The sequence below is a fragment of the Schistocerca nitens genome, chromosome 1 (assembly GCF_023898315.1).
Source record: "Schistocerca nitens isolate TAMUIC-IGC-003100 chromosome 1, iqSchNite1.1, whole genome shotgun sequence".
NCBI lineage: Eukaryota > Metazoa > Arthropoda > Insecta > Orthoptera > Acrididae > Schistocerca > Schistocerca nitens.
In genome coordinates, this window is record NC_064614.1 from 274,752,126 (window position 1) to 274,764,175 (window position 12,050).

The 12,050-nt window shown below is 39.2% G+C and overlaps 1 protein-coding gene across 1 annotated transcript in view; it reads right to left on the reverse strand.

The window, feature by feature from the left end:
* Nucleotides 1–12,050, reverse strand: part of LOC126248115 (nucleolar complex protein 4 homolog A) — a 151,267-nt gene that overhangs the window by 99,839 nt on the left and 39,378 nt on the right. The window contains exons 3-4 of the mRNA XM_049948795.1: nt 8,079–8,290; nt 4,598–4,841 (exon numbers count right to left, since the gene is read on the reverse strand). Of these exons, the coding sequence (XP_049804752.1) occupies nt 4,598–4,841; nt 8,079–8,290 (456 nt within the window). The remainder of the gene's footprint in view (nt 1–4,597; nt 4,842–8,078; nt 8,291–12,050) is intronic.

Below are 12,050 nucleotides of genomic sequence, written 5' to 3' on the forward strand. Positions count from 1 at the left end.
GCAGGGAAGGGGATGGGTAAGTGCAGGACTGGGACTAGTGATGGTTGAGGACAGTGGGGTTATGGGAATGTAGGATATATTGCAAAACGATTTCCCACCTGTGCAGTTCAGAAAAGATGGTACTGGTAGGAAGGATCCACGTGACACAGTCTTTGAAGCAGTCTCTGAACTGAAGCACATTGTATTGGACAGCATGTTCAGAAACTGGGTGGTCCAGCTGTTGCTTGGCCAGTTTTTCGGTGGCTATTCATGGAGACAGACAGCTTGTTAGTCGATCCTCCGGTCCATCTTCAACCCAAAATTTGGAACTCAACCTAAAGGATGGTCACATCAGTACCTCTGTTTGTATTCAATCTACTACCCATCCACTAGCAGTACCTCCACTTCCGAAAGCTGTCATCCATTCTGTACCGAGAAGCGCCTTGCATACAGCCTAGCCACCCGTGGTTGTTAGATCTGCAGTGACGAACAGTCTCTCTCCAAATACAGGAAGGGTCTTACTGAGGCCTCTATAGACTGAAATTACACATCTAACCTTGTTCAGAAACAGATCTCCTGTGCCTTGTCTCTCCAGTCACCTACAACTTGTCACACACCCACCACCTGCCCACAAAGGAGCAGAACCATTGTGGCTCAGTGCCGTCCAGGACTGGAGCAACTAAACACATTCTCTGACAGGGTTTTCACTATCTCTTGTTGTGCCCTGAAATGGGGAATACCCCACCCACTATCCTTCCCACCCCTCCCACAGTGGTATTCCACCACCCACCAAAACTACACAATATCCTTGTCTATTCTTGCTCTACCTCTGCCCCCAACCCCTTGCCTCATGGCTTGTGTCCATGCAGTAGATCAAGATGCAAGACCTGCCCCATACATCCTCCCACTACCATGTACTCCAGTCCAGTCACAGGCATCTCCTATCCCATCAAAGGCAGCACTACCTGTGAAAGGGGTCATTTGATCTACAAACTAAACTGCATGATGAATAACAAGCTGTCTCTTAATGTGAATGGTCACTGACAAACTGTAGTCAAGAGACAGCTGGGCCACCCAGTTGCTGAACACACTGCCCAATACAATGTACCTCATTTCAATGATTGCTGGATCCTTCCTACTAACACCAGCTTTCCTGAATTCTGCAGGGAGAGCTCTACCTGCAACATATTTTACATTCATGTAGCCCCCTGGCCTCAAATATTCACTAGACCCTGTCCTGTACTTATCTATCCCCTTCCCTGCTGCAACTACAGCACAACATAGTGTTTCGTTCCACCAGTGCATCCACTATTCCTTTTCACCTTTAATATGTCTCCTTTTCCTTCCTCTCACACCTTCCGACAGCATCTACCAGCATCTACCGTGCATGATACCTCAAGCTACACTATGTGTTCCCCCACCCCACCTTGCTAGCCCTTCCTATTCCTGCACCATGCCTTCTCCTTACCACCACCACCACCACCACCACCACCACCACACTGCTGCTTCCATCATGCACAGTTACAAATCAGTCTGGCTGCAGTGGCCAGAGACAGTGGTCACGTGCACATTGTGCTTGTGTGAATGCGTGCGGGCTTTCTACTTCAGAAGAAGACCTTTCGGCCAAAAGCTAAAATGTATGGCAGTCTTTCTGCTGTGCCTGTTTGGGACTCAAAGTCTCCTCTCTATGGTAAGTAGCAATCTTTTTCATAAAATTGTTGCTAATGCATGTTTTGTTACATTTAGATGCAAATAAATAAATAAAAGTAGTTAAAAACAAAAGGACATTATTTTTATTAAAGATTACAATGACCACAAGACTTTTAGTGGTGCACAAGCTACAGGTGACTATATAAATAATTTATATTTTAGAGCTATGTTGTAGTGCTTTAGGATATTGCTCTCTGGGCACCAAGCTTCAAATTCTCTAAGTACAAGGAAAATTGAAGAGAGCCAATCAGTAAGGTCCCCTTGTTACATCTGTTCTTTTAAAATATGGTATACCAAGTTCCTATGGTAACTGGTGCACCTCCCTGTCAAAGGAAAATACATCGTACCTAATATGATTCGCCTTTTAATCACATTGCAGTACGGAGTGCATATCTCGGTTGGATCTGTGTAGTTAGTTCCAGTAACTGTAACTTGTTGCTCTTCTGCTTTTATCAGTCTCTGTGTGAGGTGCACAACTTGCTGTAATTGATCCTATTGTGGCCAGGTGGTGCATTACTGAACGAAGACAATGGGCCACCACTGGTGTTACATTTCGTTAGAGTTATCGACTCAGTCGGTATCCAGCTTTCTGGCACTTCAACGTGCTTGCACATTGTGAGGGGTCAGGTCTAAAGTGGCAGCTGGACTTTGATTAGTTTAACAACAAATCATACATTTCCATATGAGATCTGGATTCTGCATTGTTTTTGGCCAGTGATACATTACACAGTCACAACAGCATGAATTACAGCATGTTGTGCGTCTCACACAGAGAAGTAAGGAATGAAAGACACTGGCTCATCTGGATCTTGGGAGTCCAAAAAGTTTCTCAGCTGTTTTCATGTGGATCCAGAAAATATCCCTCCACCAATGATATCTGAACTCTATCGAAGACAGCTACCCAAAACTTTTGTTGACAGACTTCACTCAATAGATTTTCTCCCTATCTCAATAATGAGAAGACCTTTATTGGCACTCGTAGGTAAATTATCCTCAGGCAGCTTTTAACATGAGGCCCCTCTGACAACTTAAAACATTTCATTTAATAGAGAATTCGTAATTCCCTGTCTCTTTAAAACATGACAATGGTGCCCCACAGGGCATTCTTTGAAGTGTGCCCATTTTCCTTCCTTGCTTTTTAACCTCCAACATAACATCCCCACTGAAAAAACTATCCTCTGTACTTCAATTTGTGCATGATTTCTCTTTTTTCTGTTGTTTCTTACTTTCACAGTAACATGCCATCAATTGCAAACTGACAATGAGCAGACTGGAAGAATGGGTGAATAAGAAATGTTTTGAGTTCATGGTGTGATAAATGAGCAGTTTGTGATCCAAGTTGTGTACAGATAACCATATACCTTCACACAGAGTGCATTATATATTTCAACTAGAGGTCAAAAGCAAATTCCAGTGGGGACCTGCCCCTTATTTTAGCTGATTGTGAGTTGAGTACATTAAAGCTTTCAAAATGTTATTTGCTTAAGTTTTTTGGCAGGAGGTTTTAGCATTGCAGACTGGTGAATTTCTTCTGTACTAGAATACTGAACAGTTAAGAGTACATAAAATTAGGTTACAATCCCTGCAGAATCACGGCTTTAATGTTCAATAAATTCAAAGCAGCTGTGGAACCCAACATACCGGGTGATCAAAAAGTCAGTACAAATTTGAAAACTTAATAAACCACGGAATTATGTAGATAGAGAGGTAAAAATTGACACACATGCTTGGAATGACATGAGGTTTTATTAGAACAAAAAAAAAAAAAAAAAAAAAAAAACAACAAAGTATTGCTAGACACGTGAAATATCTCTTGTGCGCGTCGTTTGGTGATGATCGTGTGCTCAGCCGCCACTTTCGTCATGCTTGGCCTCCCAGGTCCCCAGCCCTCAGTTCGTGTGATTATTGGCTTTGGGGTTACCTGAAGTCGCAAGTGTATCGTGATCGACAGACATCTCAAGGGTGCTGAAAGACAACATCCGACGCCAATGCCTCACCATAACTTCGGACATGCTTTACAGTGCTGTTCACAACATTATTCCTCGACTACAGCTATTGTTGAGGAATGATGGTGGACATATTGAGCATTTCCTGTAAAGAACATCATCTTTGCTTTGTCTTACTTTGTTATGCTAATTATCGCTATTCTGATCAGATGAAGCACCATCTGTCGGACTTTTTTGAACATTTGTATTTTTTTGGTTCTAATAAAACCCCATGTCATTCCAAGCATGTGTGTCAATTTGTACCTCTCTATCTACATTATTCCATGATTTATTCAGTTTTCAAATTTACACTGACTTTTTGATCACCTGGTACATAAATTGATTGCTATGCTCACTTGTTTGAAATCTGCAATGCTGTCAAAAAGGAGAGGTAATGGATATTTGAGGACATGCAGTACTAGATAAGCAGACTTGTAGGTAATTGCTCCTCAATAAAATACGTGACAGAATTATAAACATGTTAAAAATTCACAAAGTCTCTGTTACGAAAACAAAGCAGTGAAAATATGCCACAGAAAAAAATTAAGCTACTAGAGCTCATCCGGATAAACAAGAATAGAGATGAATATAGAGAAGCACGTTACATTTCCTTGCAAGAGATTTTTCAGCAACGGTCTTCCACATATTATCTGGGAAAGGTGCATACAACTATCAACAGTCTGAAGACCTCTTTAGTACAAGCAGGTATGCTTTGCTGAATATGAATAAGAGTACAGATGTAGAAGGTTCATGATATAATTAATGGCATTTCTGAACAGTTTGCAGGACATCTCTTCACATAATACTGATGCAAAGGTAAACGAAAACTTCTAGACTGCTTATCTTTCTAAAAATAGCAGGTAAGGGTTTTAGAATTGTTAACTGAATTATAATTCTAGAAATAAGGACACAGGAAAGCAAACCTTCACTGCTGTATAGCAACAAAGTCATTTTTCCTTCCTCTTCCTTCCTTGGGATTGGAATTTTATCCAGTAATTCAATTAAGTTATTAAGAAAAATCTCATTGGGTTTACTTTCCATAACAACTATTGAAGGAAGCACCTTCCAAGTAAACTGTAAGAAGTCTTTGCAAGATGTATATTCAAGTAGCCTGGTAATTAGTTGACTGTTTGCCCTCTCATTTGACAGAAGTTTGCTGATGATAAACTGTAAAAGAAGAGCACATATTTTTAAAATTTAAACATAATTTTAAAAGTTTGGCTGCTACCCAACATTCATAATGCTCAATTAAAAAAAGTAGTCACTGTACTAAAATCTACCAAGAAGTAAGTCTGCTATTCATAGTGACAATTAAGTTTCACTTTTCTATATCTGAGAAGAAAGTATTTGGATAAATGAGTGTAGATAAAACAGTTAATATACAATGTGGAATGACAAAATCAGTTACACACATATTTCTCAAAAATAAAATTATATAGATATCATTGAATTAATTGAACAAAGAACAGTAAAAAGATTCCAACAAAAATCTTTGTAGTATGCTGATCATGCAGTCTCCTTTTCTCTTCAAGAGAAACAGGATGAACCAAGCAATGTCTTCAGCACAGGTTTTTGGCAAGCATTGTGGGAAAAATCCTGATAACACCAAAAACTTTAAAATATGTTCCACATTTTTTCATAAAAAGTTTAAAATGAAGTATATGTCCCTCAGTACATCAACACACAAAAGAGGCCAGTAATATGCACACTTTGCAGCAAGGTAAAATAATCAGTGAGTCATAAACAGTAAACACTTTTGATACTTTTCTTGAGCAAAAGCAAAAATCTACTGTCGCATATAGATTAAAAGAGAGCTTCCTCTTGTTATAGTGGATGCCTTCTCTTTGCCTCAAAGAATTCCTTCTCCTGATGACAAAGAATCTCTGGATCACCAATAACTGCCTTGTCTGCAATGCTAGGTGCGCCAACTAACTCGACATGTGCTACCAAAATTTTCAGCTGATAATCTTGTTTCATTTGCTCTTGTGTTGTAAAAAATGAGTAAGTCTGCACTGAAAATGGTAAGTTCATATTTCAAAAATCTGCTGAGTCTTCAGAATAAACAATTTATCAGACATGTTGGATCTTTCTGTGGACATTCATTAGTATGTACTGGCACACCATTACAATGTCAAATGAAGGACTTAATTGTTGTGGAAAGCAGTATTTTTGTAGTTTACACACACAAGTTAGGTCCTGAATGCTCCCAGAGCAACAATAGAAATCACTCTAGCTGAACAGACAATGATTTTCTCTTGTTAAAATGCTATTCTGTTGTGCTTTGCACAAATAACAAATGACCTCACTGCTCAATAACAGTTTATGTAAATGGGACAGGGTTCTGTGCTTAGATTCTTCATTAAATATACGAATGTATGAATGAAAAACATTCTATAATTCACAGAGGAGGCATTGAGTAGCAGACAGGCACATTTATAAGTAGAGTCTATTGGACAAAGTCCTTTGTCAGATATATAAAAACCCACATGGCCATTAACATCTCTGGATGTGGAGGCTTATTCCACCCCGGATCTTCCATTGTTGGAAAAATTCTGTATTTATATGATCCAACTGTGACTGTTAAAAATGAAGAATACAGCAATCTCCCCCCCCCCCCCACCTCCCAAAAAAATATAAATGTGATCTCAAATCTGTTCTGGCACACAGACAGAAATATCAGTTTGAAGAAAGTCAAAAGATGTAATAGATGTTAACCTGTAACAAGTGTAGCAAGAAGCATTTGTTGTAAAATCTCAAAAATATTTTGCCAGTCACCATGAATATAATATGAGTTGTACCTAACAACATTTACATACAATGACATGAAATGCATGGCACAGGGCACTTAGCACAATGGCATCAGTGGTCATCCTACTGGGTAGTTGCAGTTCTCTTGCAGAAGTTGTATAATTCCACAACAATTGTGCCATGATATTGGTCTTCCTGTGGGCAGTAATGAGTCACGAATGTTGTCCAACATAAATTGTGGCCTGACCTGTGTCACTTTAGCACTTCCACAACTGATGAATGACATACAGACAGATCTGAAGCATACACGACAAAATGTCATTTATTGCCATTTAAAGTCATTTATTGGACCGAAGTGACTGCCTTTGTAGCTTGTAAGCTGTTGAAATGTCTACTGCCTGTGCTTCATTGAATGCATTCACATTTGACAACTGCAGTCTGTGTGCCACAATGCAACACACTGTAACACTAATACTCAATCTGGGTGGGATGGGCCAGCTGATACAGTAATACAGGGCAACACTAATAGATGAAATATCCTGTGGTTGTCATGTATGATGCATAATAGAGGTCTCAAGCTATGTAACATGGCAACTGTTATCCCCAGTATCTACACAGAGTTAAAACACCATACTTTTTCAGAAAAGTAATTCTCATTCTTTGAGAATCATATATATTACACCTTTCTGTTATTTAATTTTAATGAGAGTTTCCCATGGAAATCAGAACAAGATTAGAATTTTAATTAGCATTGTTTATTACTTGTAGTAATGAAAACAAAAGTCTGCTTGAAGGAAATAATATGTCAAATATATCAGTCATCTATAATGCTTGAAAGATTTTGTACAGTATGGCACAACAGATTTCCGCTAGTTTTAGGTGTGAATTATAAGGGGTGATCAAAAAATTTCCACTTCAGAATCAGAACGCCAATCAGGCAGAAGGTTTCATGTGCAATGAAGCAATCATCCAACCGATGCACAAGGTTGAAGATACCCATTTGGTAAAACACTGTGTCCTGCTGTGTGAAGAAGATTGTAACTGCCTGCTGCACATCCTTGTCCGACAGAAATCATCGACCCTTCAGGACTTTTTTTAACTGCATGGGGGAGATCACCCCTGTCGCACCATTCCACAACAGTGATTTTTGACAGATGTGCTCCTCCATACACATTCTTCATTCTCTAATGGATGTCTCCGATGTTTGTTCTTTAGCAGAAAATAATAATAGCACTTTGGTCCTGTATGGATGCATTTGGTAAAAATGTCACCCTAATTTATGATTCTGGGTTTACCACATGCACATCAGAAAGACATGAATCACACGCTAATCCTATGACTACGTGTCAATGCTTATATACCCACATTAGAGTTACACTACATTGCATATACACTGCAGCAGCACCTTTAATGAAAACTTTTTGGTCACCCCTTACACAACATTTTACTTTTACTTATTTAAATACCTGAGTCAAAAAAATAGACTAAACAAGATCTAGTGTGAAAAGCGTAAAGAGAAACTCTTCCTAATTTCTCAGCATAACATAAAAGATAAATATATATTCAGAAACAACAATATCTCTTCACTAAGAAAGAAATTTGGGAGATTAATAGTACTTGCACAGCAAGCCACAAAAAGCAAAACAGTAGGTTTACCTTTAACCTATTCAAAGGAAAATAGTATTCACTATTTATTGTATTCTCCAATGGGTATCTTCCTTCCAGTACAATGTAAAGTTTCACAGCACTCGACAGAGCTTGTAACTGTGCTGCAAGTTTTCCTTTCTCTATGGTCCACAACAACTTGTCGAAGTATTCCTCATATCTTTCTCGCAGCCACAATTTATATATTTGCTCTGCATCACTCTCTGCAATAAGACAGACAAATGTTAATACAGTAATTCAGAATCACTTAATGGGTGTTTAAGCATAGCCATTGCCCCAAACCTAGTCTGCAAAGATTTCCCACGCCATATCCTCACACATCCCTAATCCTCCCACCACCCCCAAGAATCAGTTACAACAGAGTAGTCCCCTCGTCACCCATTATCACCCTGGATTGGAAAAACTGAACCATATCCTTCATCAGAGCTTTGATTATTAATCATGATGCCCTGAAATGGAGCATCATATCCAAAATCCTTCCCAGCATTCCTAAAGTGATATTCCACAACCACCCAACCTACACAATATCCTAGTACATCTGTACGCCACTCCCAACCCCCTTGCCCCAAGGAACATGTCCTTGTGGAAGACCCAGGTGGAAGACCTGCCCAATTCCCCCACCCAGCATTTTCTACCAATCTGGCTACAGGCTTATCCTACCCCATCAGAGGCAGGGCCACCTGTGAAAGCAGTCATGCCATACACTAACTCTACTGCAATCACTCCACAGCTTTTTATGATGGTATGATGAAACCAAGCAGCTGTCCACCAGAATGAATGGCCACTGCCAATCTATGGCCAAGAGCAGAACTGACAAGTCAATGGCACAACATGTAGCTGAGCACAAAATGCTCAATTACAAGGCAGCTTCACAAACCGGGTCATCTGCATTCCTCCCTCCACCACCAGATTTTCTGAATTCTGCAGATGGGAGTTATCCTTGCAGTGCATCCTTCACTCCTGTAACCCTCCTGGCCTCAGTCTCTATTAACTGACTGTCCCCATACCCTCCACCCAACAGTTACCTATTTCTCTGTCCTAGCACTCTCTCCCAATTAATGTCACTATGGCATCTTCATCATGCATAACTCACCACTAGCTGGTTGCCGTGTATCACATGCCAACCCCAGACACTTGCCATTCTTCCCCCACCCTCCTGGACTCCTGGCCAGCAAACTAGCTACCTTGCCTTGAGCCACTAGCTACTCCTCTCCAACTTCTCCTCCTGCCTCCCACGTTCCTCTGCCTCTACCCACCCCACCTGACATAATATCCACTCCACCCAGACCACCTGCAGAACCGCAGTCATGGTACTGTGCATCTAGATGGCACCATGTAGGGGCACATATGTGTGTGCTCTTGCATGTGAGTATGTGTGGTTTTTGTGAGAGTATGTGTGGCTTTTGTATGTGTATTTGTACTCTAGTTCAAGACAGGATTGATTCCGAAAGCTAGTAAATCTTTCTTCTCTTTTTGTGTGCCTGTCAACAGCTCAATGCTTCTGCTATTTGTTGAATGGGCTCCTAAATTACTCGAATGTGCCCAAGACTATTTGTGAATTATGGAAGTATTCGAGTACTTTTCTGTGAACTGTGTTAAAACTTGCAAAGAACACATAAAAATAACTGAAGTAGAATGATAGAGGAAACAGAAAATATTTATTTTTGTTCAAATGGACTACTGTATCAATGACGCAAGGTCACAGAATACACTTGCAACTTATTAAAAGAAAGATATCAGAATAATGAAATGCTCAATTATGAAATTACAGAGTGACAGTGATATAACAACAACAGGCATGCTAGCTTAAGAATTTATTTCAATTTAAAAGGGATATTGAAGGGGAATGTGCTGGCGATGGTCTATTATGGACTATTTCATCATTCATATGGAATGAATAGGAAAAACTATGGGTAAAAAAAAAGGTCTGGATGGCTGGATCAAGAAAACAAGTCTGTATTCACTTAACATTAGCAGTTTTTTCTACTTTCAGATTCATTTGAACAGTTACCATAACATAATCAAACAGAGAAAATATTAATGCAATAAGTGTAATGCATACTCCTCCATTAATGGCAGTGAGTTACACTGCTGCAATACTATTCAGTGAACCTAAAGCATTCCTGTGAAAACAGATTATCAGGAGAAAAGCTTTCAACTTTGGTATGAAACCCTGTGGTTTGTCACTAAAAGCTCTGCTGGAAACAGTTTAAATTGTAGGTTACATAGTGTTGCACTGTTTTTTTGCAAGGAATTTGATAATACTCTTATGTCTTATATTTACTGTTTGCTGTGCTGTCTAAAAATTTCATGTTTTTAACAGTCACTCTCATAGGTGGATGTATTGTACTTTGTGTACTTCAGTACATGGATAAAATGAATATCTCAACAGTATTTATCCAATATTTATTAATAATTATGCTAGTTACTGCCCAATTTTGGGAATACATTTGTTACTCAGCATACATGACCTACTAGAAAAAGATCAAGCCACTAAAATAAAAATTATTTGAAGGTATTAAGACATGACAATACATGTCAACCACTGAAAGTGCTGTCTTTAATGCAGTGGCGGATACTTATGGGGGAGGGGGGGGGGTGCCCCCATTGTTACCCATGCCGCCCTCATCAATCATCCCACATGCTATTCGTTTGTTTCTCAATTCAGTCGACTCGACTGAATTGAGTTATCGAGTAGTTGTACTTTCCAATGTAGCACATGCGTCACTGTATTTTAAACATTTCTGTCTGGTAGCTAACACATACCTACGAGAAAAGCCACGGCCATTCTAGTGATCTCGATACGATATTCCATCTGGCATTTGTTCGAGAGAAGTCATGAATATTCTAGTGTTTTCTTGTACACAGAACCTTCGATACGTAGCGTTATAAATATGAACTAATTGCAGATTAGGAAGCTAGTTTACATTCAGAAGCAGAAATATTTAGCACCACCTCCTTGAGTTTTTTCTGTATCCGTCACTGCTTTAATGTTTTTTGTTCGCTATCATGCACTGTCACCGACACATTTATTTTATGAGGAGTGACATATGATCTAACTGATCATGTTCACTTGACAATGACCAAGGTGTCAAAACTGATCTGTCGCTTGATTGTTAATAAATACAATCACGGCAGGATAAACGATCTCGTATTAGATGCCAATGCAAGAATCCCCAACTCACTAGAGTGAAAATCTCATTCTGGTCACTAAATAAACATTCACAAACTTATTAACTAACATCACATACTCATTTTTCACCCAAAAAGTATTCTTTGTTCCTGAATTGAGTTGGCCTTAAATATTGCACCACACGAGATCAACTACTCATAATGTTGCTGATCACATAATATTGAAATTAACTGAATGCCTTGCCCTTAACTCCTTATGCCTTGTCTTTGTAGTAGTATTTCGTGGTCTACAAAGTCGAAAAGTCTTTGTTAACTGATAAAAGATAATGAATAGGCACAGCTATTTTCATTTATATCTTTCACTATGTTGAGGAAGAAGGAATACATTGTCTGTACGTTAGAAAATCTATTGCTAAACCAGAGCTCCACTATAAGAAACAAGCAACAATACTATTGTATATTGCAATTTATGATGATTATAATTTTCTCTCTTTTTCTTGTTTAGACACTTCATCACTGAATATTTATCTGTCTGGGAAAGACCTGTTTGAGAGCACAGGTTACACAAAGAGCTAAATACCTTGCTAAGGTAACATTTATAAATTACCCTGCCTATGAAGCACCCAGAAGACATGGTTGAATGTCAATGAAACTTCACCATCAGCGAATATGTAAATGATTAGAGTTGCAATTTTCTGTAACAGGTAGAATGGCTACCAGAGTACATTAATGTTGTTTGTGTTTAGTGTTGCTGCTAGGCCTGATCCAGTATATATGGGGCATGAACAGCATCAGATGTTGAGAGACCTCTGAGAAGGATGTGGAGGTGCC